Here is a 13,076-nt window from a genome sequence, read left to right on the forward strand (position 1 = left end):
GTAGAGTTTCCCACCGGCTGCCCAAAGCCGGAAGGGCTGCACTTTAACGGGATGTGACATTGATAAGCTTAGGTCTGAGCGAATTTCCTTAAACTTGACGCGCACTCCCCTTTTCTCGGTCCTTGAGTAATTGTAGACAAAATTCCAACAAGAATGGCGATCTTGATATTGAAGGCCTTGGTTGATATACCTCTTCCAGCATATTTGTTCATCTCCTCATGTTTTATATATCTCTTTGGGAATATCGTTGTAAATCACCTGCATGCTGTATTTTCATCACGCGCTGATCAGAAAGCCACTGGTCCCATAAGCTCTAAGCTTGATTTAGCGGAGAGAGGAAACCTCCAAAGAGATGAGTCCCTGTCGTATGAAGAGGTCTTCCAACTCGAGAAGCGGGCATTTTTCAGTAGGGTAGGTTCTGGAATTCCAGACAGCATTTCCATCTGTAGAATTGATCTTACTGACAAAACAAAGACCTGGCTTTTTGTGTGTCACCAGAGTAGATTCTTGAAGATTGGCGACTATCACACTTTCGACATTGCTGGAATATCTTTTTTTGCTGTACTAGGCAAGGATTCTAGAATCCGAGCGTTCCACAATGTCTGCCGCCATCGAGCTTATACTGTGGTACGAAAGTCATGTGGTAATTCGACTCGATTCTCGTGCAAATATCATGGCTGGCAATATGATGATGAAGGATCATTGGTCAAAGCTCCAAAATTCGACGAATCTCCAGGGTTCAATGATGAAGAGAATGGCCTTTTCGAAGTCAAGCTGATATTGACAAGAGAGGGGCTAATATTTGTCAACTTTGACGCCAGCACAATGAAGTTACCGTTCAATGATGTCAAATCTCATATCAACCTTGGCAATTCAGTCTGGATTGAGAGTTTCGAGACGACGTCTGCTGCCAACTGGAAGGATATTGGTAAGCTCCTCATGACTGACGAAATCATAAGCTGATATAACCAGCGAACGAATTCTCAAAGCAGGCGCATTCTTCTCAAAGTAAGTTTCCATGGTTGAGAGGACTTCGTAAAATAAAGCAACATGAACTTCTTGGTCCGCTCAGTACAATCAAAGAGCTGAGCGATGGTCTCTGGTGCACAATAACGCTACTGCCACGTTCATTCTCGGAAGTCATGATCAGATGTGACTTGTACGGGAAGGAAGGGCACAAGATTCCAGAATACGCGGTAGAGAAGTGCAAAAACGGCCTGAGAACAGAAATGTCGACTTTTGCAAGCCGTGAAGTCTCAAATGATATGCCCAGGTCTTACTTCTCATACAAATGTGGAGGTAAGCGGGAATGCCTTGAACAGCAGCGCTGGTACTAACTTCTCAGGGCGGACAATTGACCTTTTCGCCATATTGTCGCAACACCAACGGAGCGAGAGGCTATCGAAGAAGCGGCTACAGCCAGCGATTCGAGTAACTGGGGCTGGTTTCATTGATACTGAGGCGGCCGATTTATGTGATGTGCTGGATGGTGCTGTAGCGCCTCCCACGTTGGAGCAGTGTTCAAAAGTGTCTAGCTGGAGAAGGACCGTCGATTGGTGAGCTACGAACAAGCTGAGCCGAAGTATTCTCCGTCAAGTAAGGTCGGCAAGGGATACGCATGAAAACGATTCCGTGTGCTGTCGAATAGACTTTCAAGGCGTTCGTAGCATTGGAAACGCCGAGAGAGGCGTCTTGCGAAACAGTGTCGTGCGTTGGCCGCCATTCCCATCTTCTAATTTGAACCGGGAAAGTGGAAGAGCAAGCAACAGGCCAAAAACACATTCAGTGCCACGACTTGGGGCAGAAACTGATAGCGAGGAGCGCATCTGAAGCCGCTTAAGTCGGTTTCCCATGGTAGTACAAGAGATAAGCTAAACACTCCGCCTATTGGGTATGCTGTGAGTGCCTCCTGAACCAATTGTATTGGTTCTTGTACTGGCCTGACTGAAGGGTTGGATGCCATGCAAGATAACGAGGAACGGTTGGCTTCCTCAATTAAGCATCACTGCCGGTGCCACTCGAAACCTCACAGCATGTATTGGCATGAGGCATCTAGTGCTATCGACGAGTATGATTCATCAAGGTCGACACGCTGAACATCGGCATGCTTGGAGAAAGCCAGCAGAGACTCCGTGGCTCATCTGCTTTAGCCGGCTTTATGATCATCCTCATAAGCGCTGGGAACATGTTGCCGTTTCAGGTATGTGCACACGGGTTGGGAGCTCTTGATCACCGTTGCATCCTTTTGTTATCGTCCTAGAACTTTGGGAGTCTGCTTTCCAAGATGGTAGCGATGTATTGGAGGATCAAGCTGTATGGCATTTTTCTGCCGACAGTATGCCTCCCTCCGTATTTGAGGAAGGGCCAGCGTAAACATGTGTTTCCGATGGCCAGTTCAAGACCGGAGCTCGGAAGCTCAGCTTCAGCATTCACCGGATTGTCCCCTTTCGACTTTGCTCTTACCTCATGTTTACCTTTGGGTGGAGGTTGATATGATTGATGCTCATCCCAGAGTGATGGAAGAAACAAGTCAAAATCATTGCCGCTTGAGCTATTCTTGGCATATGTAGGGTCATTCCCCTCATTTTCGAAAAATGTTTTTAAAGCGGCATGTTTCCCCTCTATCAAATGTCAAAGTATGGCTCGTTTGAACATCGCAGGCTCTTCCCGAGTAAACATTTGACAAACCGTCTCTCGCCCACGAATTTGGACTCTCGATCATGTTCAAGAAAGAGTAAGTAATGACCAGCGATCAAAATCCCATCACCCAAAGACCTCAAAAACACCCCAGCTGACCACATTCTCTCTGTCGTCCACCAGCCTCACCGCGGGCGCCAAATCAAAGGTGAAGTCGAGCGTGCAGCGGGGGATCCGGAGCAAAGTGCTGGAAACATACCCTCTACTCGAGCCACACATCGACGAGATCATCCCGAAGAAGTCACAGCTGGACGTGGTGAAAGTGCCCGACCGGGTGTCACTCTACGTTCTGGACAATGCACCGCTGTTCTACCAGCACATGGACGACCCGATCATCCCGCACCTGAAGGTGGTGCACCAGTACCCGCACGCGTTCAAGACGATCAAGATCGACCGCGGCGCGATCCGCTTCGTCCTCTCCGGCGCCACGCTCATGGTGCCCGGCCTGACGAGCAAAGGCGGGTGGTTGCCGGATCAAGACGAGGAGGCCAAGAAGGGCGACATTGTGGCGATTGCCGCCGAGGGTAAGGATGAGATTTGTCTGATTGGGCAGTTGGAGATCGGGACCGAGGAGATGAAGGCCAAGAAAAAGGGTGTCGCCATGAGTGCCGGCCATTATCTGGGCGACGGTTTGTGGAAGCTGGAGCTTAGTTGATGGGGTTGCGTATATTATGCAGAATCTTGCGGTCCGGATGGCTGAGAGATCCAGTCGGATATGAGAATGCTCGAGCGACAGCTACGGTGTCCCTAGATGGCGACTCCCACTGCACAAGTCGGTCAGCGAATGTCATTTTCCTGGGGAATGATTCTCAGGACCCTCGTACATGAAGAGACACCAGTACGGGGATGCTCAGATTTTGCTTGTCATGTTGAACGCTCATGGCACTGGCTTTGGAGATCGAGGCCGTATTTTGTGGTTGACTGATACCGGAATGTTAGAGCTCTATGGTACGATGTTTACAAAGATCTCTACTGGGTATTGGCAAGTCACATGAAATGAGATGAAGAGGTTGAACTATGTCGCAAGAGGCATTGGAACTCTACGGTCAAGCCAAGCTGAGTTTTTGAAGATCGATTCAATCGTCATTCCGATTGTTCTCATGGATACTGTGTACAAACTTTTATCTTCTTTCTCAACTTTGCTGATAATTGATGAACGGGGTAATTGAGGTAACTCCATGCATAACCCGGCGCTTCATGCTTTTTGGCCGATGAAAGTGCAATGAATTTCGACAGGGCGGTTCGCATGGTCACGCTGCTTGAAATGAGTCTCAGACTCTTTCGTTCGGGATGGGAATTGCACATTGAAATGAGCTCGCTTTTGTGAATAATCGTTCCAGCTCGATCAGGGGAAGTCTTTGATGGTTTCAACTCGTCCTCTTTCTTCCATTCCTTCACCACCTTCCTTCCCCTAGCACTTTGATTATGCAAGAACACAAGGAAATTAAAGAACCGTGCATGTCACATCCGACAGAAAACAGTAAATCCGGGTATGATGGTATCTCAATCATGATCGGTCGTATTTTCAAGCCAACAAGATGCGCCGCTTCGTGCAATGGTCACTGTCTTGACCTAAAGTTGGTTTGAGAGCGCCCCCAGTGCATGGTGAAAAGTGAGAAAATAACGGGAATGATTGATATCGGCTTTGTCCAGCAATAGACGCCTCAAGAGTGTCGAAGTTGGCTTATTTCGGAAGTCTTTTGGCTAGATGAGCTTTCAATGTACTGGTTTTTTTGATGAAATCATGATTTGACCCATGCCCCAGTCTGAAAAGTGATCGAGCACGAGAACTTTCGATAGTTTGCATATGATATTCACACAATCTAGTAAGGTAAGACATCTTGACCTTGACAAGAAGATTTCGAGAGAATGGGTGAGATTGAGCCATTGAGAAAACTCAGCCACTCTTGTCGAGCGGCTTCTTTTCATCGAGTTGCTTCTTCTCTTCGACCGTGAACTCACTGGTCAATCGTTTGATAGTTTTCAGGTGGGTTGCTCCATTGCGACAAGCGCCACGGAGAATTTGAAAAAGTGGACGGTCAGAGCCGTGGTCCTCGCGAGCAAGAGCAACCATGTCTTTGGCCAAGCGTTCGCTCACAGGGAGGGGGCCGCTCAATATCTTGGTATAATAGCGATTCAGGTGACCAAGACCAGCCCCATTGCCTTCTTGTGCTTCAAGCTGAGCCATCTTTGTGAATTCTTCATACATCCCAGAGTTGAACTTATCAGCTAAAAAGTCCGTCCAGAACGAATAAAGCGGTTCAAGTGCTCCATCAACACCAAGCTGCTTCTGTTGAAAAGCAGTATCATGCAGAGAAATGTATGTTTGATCATATTGGCCAGGTCGTGGAGGCGGCAGGTGTGTCTCCTGCCCATCTTTGGTGAAGTAGATGATAGAGCTCTCATCCAAATTTGAAACGCCGTTGGAGAATCCGAATGAGATCTTTCGTAGCTGTTCAAGTCTGTAATTTTGGTGAGTGATGGTAAGAAAATTTTGAAATCGCCGACTTACTGCTGTGGGCTTCCTGCACCGCCTCGCAAACTAGGCGCACGAGTCTGTTCAGGACTGGATGGTTCTAGTTGAAACCCTTTGGGCTCGGAAGCTTCCACTCGAGCAATGTTTTGATGAGACTCAGCCTCACCAGGAGACAGGGTGGCACGTGGCTGCATACGAATGTTGATGTTAGGAATGTTCTCATCTGGGAAGATGTTGGCCTCGATGTCGGATCGAGAAGAATGTCGGTGATGGCCATTTGTGTAACCAGTCGGTGGAGCGGCATTCTGAGTTGGGGATCTTATTGTAGTAGATGTGTTGGAATGCGTAGAGTGAAGAGGTGGGCGAGCGACAGTCTCTGCAGCTGGCTCTTCGAACGGTTGAGGAACAAATGTTCCATTGAAAACTTGAGGTTGCGTCGAACCACCAGGTACATAGGTCATGGGCGAGTTTGTATGAAACATCCCGTTGGGAGGGGCTCCAACAGTGCCCGGACTGCGAAGATGGCTTGGCACAAAATTTCCGTCGGCCGAAAAGTTCTGTTCTGCTGCCGAGGCGCGATTGTATTGCTCCGGATTGTGAATGGGACCTTCATGCCGTGCAGACTCGAATCGCTCCTCATAGGGCAGAACGAAATCCCTCCAGTTATCGCGGCGTCGCAGACGATCTTCACCATCAGGCCCTGGTAAGAACTCAACGCTCTTCACTGTCTGACAAACATAGCGGACGGTCTCAAGAGTCATGTTATCCTCGGTGAGCGTCTTGATTCTCTTGAAGTTTGCAATAACACTCAAGGGGACCCAACCTTGACTATCCATATGCTTTCTCAAAAACACATCCTTGCAGAGATTGTCGATGGAGAAGTAGTACTCACTGTGCAAAGAGGTTAGCAGTTGACATTGAGAGATGCAATCTTATCGCGAATCTCGACTTACATCTGAGTAATGACCATCGACATCAGGGCGAACGAATTGAGAGGGTCATTGTAGGGGACTGCGGTCATGATGCCAGGCTGCATGGGTAATTGTTGATAGCCAACGTCGGTCTGTAAAAAGGGAAGACCATGTCCAAGGTTCGGTGCATTGTTGAAATAACCTGGATAGTTCATCATCTGCACGGGAATCGATTGGGACCTCGGATTGCTTCGATTGCTGGATGTGGACTGAGCTGGTGGGAATGGTTGTGATGCCTGTCTCGCTCGACTTTCGGTATGCGAACTCGATCTAGTTGGCTCGAAGCCATTTTGCGGTAAGGGAGAGGTGTATGCGTGGTTGGGTGTGTGTGTGGAAGTATAGCTGTGGTTGCCCCGGGCTCCACGATAACCGCCACGACCACGTTCGCCTCGGACTTCACGACGAACACTTTGATCGATGGGAGTGTCCCTATCGCGCCATGACTCGACCTTCTCACGTGCCGAATCTGGCTTCTCCCGATTCCAGTCGCGATTCTTCGCTGCTGCACCGCCTCTACCAAACTCGGCGTTTCCGCGAGAGGTGGCATTTCCAGATCCCTTGAATTTATCGAAAGATTGGTTCAGGCGACTACTCTGCTCACTGTTGGCAACGCTAGCAATGGGATGTTCTACATGGCCGTTGAGATCTCCGTTCGTGGCATGAGCTGGAGGATGACCAGTATGCCGTGAGGACGATCTAGAAGTTCTGTCAACCTTGTCTAGCTCGTCTGCCTGCTGATGGGCGGATGCGGTGGATGGTATAGCATTGGGTGTGCCAGTTGGCTTTCCGGAAGACTGGGTTGATTTGTTGAAGGTTCCTCTGCTGCCCTCGACACTCGCTGGTCGCGTTGAGCTACTAGGATCAGACGCACCACGTGGCCCGCGTTGACCTTCGAACTTTCGACCACGATCCTGCTCACCAGCAGGTTTAGGAACCGGGGGCGGACCCATTAGTCCCGAAGCATCTGATTTCTCTGTTGCAGCCCCGGAATAAGCTCCTCGACCACCCGATTCTCGACCTCGGTTACCGCCACGGCCACCTCTTCGTGCAGCAAGTGTTGGTAATTGTGTTTCGAATTTGGCCGATGGAACGAAAGGAACTTGCACCCAGCTTTTCCCATGTGACTTTTGCACGGTGAATTTGCTATCGGGTTTGTCAACTCTTTCATAACTGGAAGACTTTCGTCGTTCATCTGCAAGCGAATTTTCTGGAGTTGGCCAGGATTGCGCGTCGCCTACTGTGGGTGGTGTCTCAGCCTCGCGTTTCTCACCCTGTTGGGAACCCGGTCGAGTAGCCCGCACAGGAGTTTCTTTGCGGTTACCACCGCGAGTATTGTCGACATTCTTTCCCTCCTTATCATGGATGGCACGATCTCGACCGGAAAAATTCTGTTTGAATTCCTCGGCCGCGACCTTGGTCTTTGGTGCTTGAGTGGGTGAGGCAGAAGAGGAGACCTTTTGTTGGTCTTGAACTTCTTTGACTTTTGCGGCTTGGGCTTCTTGTCGTTGCTTCCAGAAATTGACCAGAGGAATCGGGGCGGCTTTGAGCTCTTTTTCTGCAGCCACCGACGGAACAGAGACCTTCTCCCAGTCATCTTCAGATTCTTTCGATTTTTTGTCACCAGCGCTTTTGTCACGAGGCGCGGCTTCCTGGGATTGGTCGGCGGACGTTGTTCTTCTGCTCCGCATGGATGGCCTAGCGTCATCAAGTTGACTACCTTGACTCGGCGATGATACAACATCAGTGCTCATCACTTTTCCCTCACGCTCATTTTCTGATGAATTTCGTGGTGGTTGAACATCGTCTCTTTCGCCCATGTCATTTAATGACGAGACAGGAAGTGACCTAGTGGGAGTGGTATCCGCATTTTGTGGTTTATCAGCCTCAGGCTTGGACTTGGTAGTCTTGTTGGGATTGGTAGCATCCGACCCGAGCCTATCTTTTGTGCTCTTCTCCGAGGCGGCAGGACTTTCGTTCCTCGAGGTATTTTGAGTCGAAGTTGCCGGAGTAAGGCCTTTTGCTGCCTGGGCGTATGAGAAGACAGGCGCGGGGGCACCTGTCGAGGTTGACATGATCTCAGTAGAGATTGAGAAGAGGACGTGCCTAGCAGTGCACTACCACGAGTCGAGACTCCAACCAGCAACAAGCTGGTGACTGGATAGAGCGACCAGTATCAGCTCGGGCTATGTGCGAGCAATGAAACAAAGAACGAGGTCGTGGTTTCACAGTGACCAAACCACTCAGTGCTGTAAAATGCGATCTCGGAGGTCGGTAAAAGCGAATCCTGCTCTGTTTTGTCCAGACTCTTTCAGTCGGAATTCCAACACTATTGCCTGGCGGAGAAGAGTTTGCTCCAAGCTTTCCTCGGGAAGTGTAGTCGAACGCAGGCGAAAGGCCTCGAGTGAAGAGAAAAGCGAGCGTTGGCGTTTCAACGCAGGCGGCTCGTAGGTGAGAATCCCTGTTGTGAAATAGAGGTCTAGGGAGGAGTAAAAGATATCGAGTGGTCTCGGGAAGAAAACAATGAAAGGATTGGGTCCACGGTGCTGGGAAAGGATCGACCAGGGTGTGAAGCGCAGGCAGCGACCCGGGTTCTGATGAGAAAGAATCTGACAAACAGATTCAATCAAGAGAGCAGAACCATTGGCAGTTGGGAAAAGACTGTCTGAAGAAATATCGCGAGCGCAGAGAGGCACTGGCAGTCGGAGTACAGCAGAAGGATGGTGAACTGTGTAGGGTGGTTCGTGGTGGTTTGTGGCGAAGGCAAAGTGAGGTGCAATGAGCCCAAAACTTTTTAGGACGCCAGTGATGTCTAAGACTGAACCGACTCACAGTCACAGTACTGTAACTAGTGCCGAGAAAACGCAGGGACCCGCGAAAACTGGACTGCCTCCACTGCCACAAGACTCTCAAAAATCAGAGCCTGAGACTGGCAATGGACAATGGACCGAGGGAAAGAGAGGAAGAAGGAGTTCAACTAGGATACTAGGAGGATAGTATGTGTAAGCAAGAAGTTATGGAGGAATGTAGGCAGGTAGGTAGGTGGGTAGGTAAGTAGAAAGGAATGGGATGGAATAATGAGTCTAGTGGTGGTGTTTGCAGGTCTCGTGCAGTGCCAGTCCAGTAGTCCGTAAGGTGGTGACGGTGCAGGTGGTGTTGGAATTGTTCATACCAGTACAGATACAGACAAGGTTACTCACTTAATTTAGGTACCTAACCTATTCGTAGAGCCTACAGGTAGTGGGAGTTGAGTATTCTTTCGGTTGACTTGGAGTGCACACTTCTTTTTTTCTTTCAAGTTGGTTGTGGTGGTGGTGGTGGTGGTGGTGCCTCAATGCATCAGGGAGAGCTTGCTGGACTTAGTGGTGGTTAGTGCCTACCATTGCTCCTTAGGGAATGCTCAACTACGAATAGGCGTGTGGCTGCCCTGCAATGGGGGAGCCCACGGCCAATTTTTCTCCAAGAAATTTTTATTATGGGACTCTGTCTCCTACTATGAGTGACTATCCGCGAGTGAGACCGGAATAAATTATGACAAGCCTAGGTAGTTGTGACTTGTGAGTAGTGAACAAGATCAGGTCCCTGCTTGTTCCGTCCGTCCTGTCAACTGCCCGAGCCTCTTTCATCTACCGAGCACAATACATACCAACAGAGTATGGAGAGTCTCGTTATTATCATTATCACTGGACTATGAATTCACCTTCCCCCGAGTCCTCCAAACAAGAGACCCCTCCCCCTCAGTCTCACTTCTCGTAATACGTCTCCGTCGGATGAAGCCCTGGCTATGCCATTCGTACCGTGCCTTGGAACCTTGGAACTCACCTCTCCTATCCGACCGTCTGCCTGTTACGAGTATACTAACGTGCTGCAAGCATTCACTCTGCATCCTGCACGTCACTTCCTACCTATCATTCTCTTTCGCACCCTGCTCGAACCCCTCAGCTGTGACTCTTCATCGTTCCCAGCTTACCAAAGTCAGACTGTTACCCTGCTCTTTCGAGAGCTTGAGGTTGACTCATTTACACAAAAATTGTCAGCCGACAAATACTGTCTTCGTCCCTCCTCATGCCTTGATCGCTCTTGCCTCGGCGTTTGTGGAATTAAGCTTGATTCCACAATTGGTCTTGGCGTGTTTTTCAATGCCAGCCCGAGGTGGATCGCGATCATCGGCCGTCAACTTCCTGCTCCCCGTACGACTACCTACCAGTGCAAAGGTCCTCAAATGGTACAACTCGTACAACCCGACTAGCAATACCGAGATCCTCCGTAATCAACAAAGGTCGTCTGGACCTACCCAAGCGACTGCGGATAATCCCTAGACAAATGAAAATGGAGCATCTGTGAAAGACATATTTATCGGCACATCTTCAAGCAGCCACCCGTAGCCAGCACTCCATGTCGACCACCACCAGTTCGGGACTTCCTTCTCTCCTCACCATCCTCCTCGTTACTCAGGGTCGAACTGGCTCAGGCGCTCAGCTCATCTTCCACTATCCACCAGATCCACTCGACGCTGCCCGTGCTGCAAGTATATCTCAGGATGCTCAGGATGACGAGGCTGAGAGCTCCAGCAGTGACTCGGGTTCTTCTTCAGAGGAGGAAGATTTCGAGCTCTTCACCAAAAGGATCAACGGTGGTCTCGCTGCCAGCCAAGAAGTTCGTTCACTGCATTCCGATGAGGAGGAGGATACCTACAACCCCAAAAAGCCCCTGAAGGACAAGGCAGAGTGGAAACCCTCGTGGGAGCCATTACTAGGTCTTGGAGAGGATGGACTTGTCAGTCTGTTGGCCCCAGGTCGTGCTTGGCACAAACGAAAGTTTGAATTGGGCATCAACGACATGGTCTTCTTGGGACGACCCGTATATGCTCGTGAGGACGGCTTCTGGCGGAGGCCCAGGCCTAAAAAGCCCAGGGGCTCTGACGATGGTGAAGATCCCCAGGCTCCAGAAACCGCCGTAAGCGATAGTGGTGATGAGGACACTGTCGACGATCTACAAGACATCTCAGTACAAAAGAAATCAATGAAAGACCGTTCTCGAGAACCTTCCAAAAGCCAATTGACCATGTTTCATCTCGTTTTCGTCATGGATCCTCCTGCATTGGAGCGCGCTTCTCGGGTCAGAGAGATGTACGATCATGTCGTGCGCAAACTGTCCAAAGTCCTCAAACATGAGCAATCTCATTTTGACTACGTATGGAAGCAATCCGAGTTGTTGCAGTCGATCAAATCTGCCCACATCCACCAAAAGTCACCCACGGCAACCATGTACACAGAGATGGCCAAGCGCTCTTCCTTGGCTACTGCAATCGCAAAGATCTTCGACAATATATCTGCTTCCAAAATAGCTGCCGTGAGCTTGGGTCCCAGTACTTCCGTATCCCTTCAAATTCCACCAGTGACTTCGACTTCCTATCTCCCTTCCCTGTCTGAACCACCACTCGAACCAGGTCTATGGTTGACAACTGCTACAGATCCAATCTCTACAGCTTCTGATTTGGAAGCGGCTGCCTTTACAGGGGCTTTACAACTATCCAAGAACTTCAGTCTTCTTCTGAAGTCAAGCCCACATAAAATCCTCAAGGATATTCAGGCCGCTGGTGGGCCACTGGCCATTCCCCTGACCAATTTTGTTGCTCAGAGCAGACCGACCAAGTCATTCTATAAAATGTCCGTTGCCTCTCAGATTCCATTGATTGATATTCAACACCTAGCCCGACATCTTGTTTATTGGCGGAGGGCAGTTGCGATCCCCCCACTCCATCAGCGGGACATCTACATCGTTTCACCTAATGCGGATATGACTAGGTTGGCATCTGCTTGCAAAACATATGAGTCGACCTTCTCGATGATGCCCTCACTGCCCAAGATGCTGAACTCCCTGAGCGGTACTCCAATCCCCTTCGGCACCCTCATTCCAAGTAGTGACCACAAGGAAGAATATTACCGAGTTTTGGCATGGTTGATGCGCGATGGCTGGGTCACACAACTGCGAACGTTCGCCTATGTCCGTGTCGACCCAGAGGTCAAGAGAGCTGTACGGGAAAAAGATCGTGAAGAATCCCGAGGTGTCAAAACTCCGATCGAGAAAAAATCCCCTTACCTAAGTGGCAACGAGAAAGAACTATCAAGGAGTTTCAGCAGCAGCGCAGCACAGGGTCATAACCCAGGACAAGCCGCCAATTCAGCATCCTCTCCATTCAAGCGTCCAAGTATGATGAGCCGCCCATCAAGCGATGGTCGACAATCAATATCGACCGACCACACCAGCATTCGTGGGAGACAACCCACACACAACCCTAAAGCTGCGAGCCTCATTCTCTCCCCACCACGAGCCTCACTAGAGGAATCCCGCTGGTTGGACTGCATCGCTTCCAGATTTGCCACATCGACGGATAGCTCACGCACGGACCTCTCGTCCACGCCGTCTTCCGAAGTAATGTCTGAAGAGATTCGACGGCACTGGCCACAATTCGTCAAGTATTTCAACGGCACGGAAGCTTTGCAGCGCATTCCTGTGCGGGAGGGCTTGAAGAGGAAATTCGTCTGGAACATGCTCATCAAAATGGGGCTCACTTATGACGAGGCTGTTGAGGATGAGAAAGGTGAAAATCATAAGACATTGGTCACTTTTCGACATTGGTAACTACATTACGTCAACCTGTATGTAATGCGTGACTTGAGACGACCCAATGAGGACGTCCGGTACGTGGGATGTACTGAGATGGTTATGGATGACTTGGAATTGTTGACTCAATCATTGAAATTCGCCTTGGATTTCGCTTCCAACAGAATCGTTCCATATACGCTAAGGGACTTTGCTCCTGTATATCAAGTCTATAAATCTACTCACGATCTAGTGGGATATCAATGATTGAACTTGAGGGCAATTGGGATCCAAGACGCCATTCGAAGACACCCACCCACCTAACAAAT

General features: G+C 49.6%; 4 protein-coding genes across 4 annotated transcripts; 3 read left to right on the forward strand and 1 right to left on the reverse strand.

The window, feature by feature from the left end:
* Window positions 1–153: 153 nt before the first annotated feature.
* Window positions 154–1,560, forward strand: LTR84_003062 (uncharacterized protein; the record flags this gene model as incomplete). Its single annotated transcript, XM_064846657.1, has 4 exons — window positions 154–411; window positions 475–928; window positions 973–1,299; window positions 1,346–1,560. The coding sequence occupies 4 exons, from the start codon at window positions 154–156 to the stop codon at window positions 1,558–1,560; spliced, it is 1,254 nt and encodes a 417-aa protein (XP_064705637.1).
* A 1,160-nt stretch (window positions 1,561–2,720) lies between these two features.
* LTR84_003063 (uncharacterized protein) lies at window positions 2,721–3,352 on the forward strand (the record flags this gene model as incomplete). The annotated part of the gene is made up of 2 exons (XM_064846658.1): window positions 2,721–2,734; window positions 2,821–3,352. The coding sequence occupies 2 exons, from the start codon at window positions 2,721–2,723 to the stop codon at window positions 3,350–3,352; spliced, it is 546 nt and encodes a 181-aa protein (XP_064705638.1).
* A 1,242-nt stretch (window positions 3,353–4,594) lies between these two features.
* Window positions 4,595–8,216, reverse strand: LTR84_003064 (uncharacterized protein; the record flags this gene model as incomplete). Its single annotated transcript, XM_064846659.1, has 3 exons — window positions 4,595–5,159; window positions 5,210–6,064; window positions 6,127–8,216. 3 exons carry the CDS (start codon window positions 8,214–8,216, stop codon window positions 4,595–4,597), a joined length of 3,510 nt encoding a protein of 1,169 aa, XP_064705639.1.
* A 2,320-nt stretch (window positions 8,217–10,536) lies between these two features.
* LTR84_003065 (uncharacterized protein) lies at window positions 10,537–12,786 on the forward strand (the record flags this gene model as incomplete). Its single annotated transcript, XM_064846660.1, has 1 exon — window positions 10,537–12,786. The coding sequence occupies one exon, from the start codon at window positions 10,537–10,539 to the stop codon at window positions 12,784–12,786; it is 2,250 nt and encodes a 749-aa protein (XP_064705640.1).
* Window positions 12,787–13,076: the final 290 nt, after the last annotated feature.

This window comes from Exophiala bonariae (genome assembly GCF_035927105.1).
Source record: "Exophiala bonariae strain CCFEE 5792 chromosome Unknown scaffold_15, whole genome shotgun sequence".
In the NCBI taxonomy this organism is placed as follows: Eukaryota; Fungi; Ascomycota; class Eurotiomycetes; order Chaetothyriales; family Herpotrichiellaceae; genus Exophiala; species Exophiala bonariae.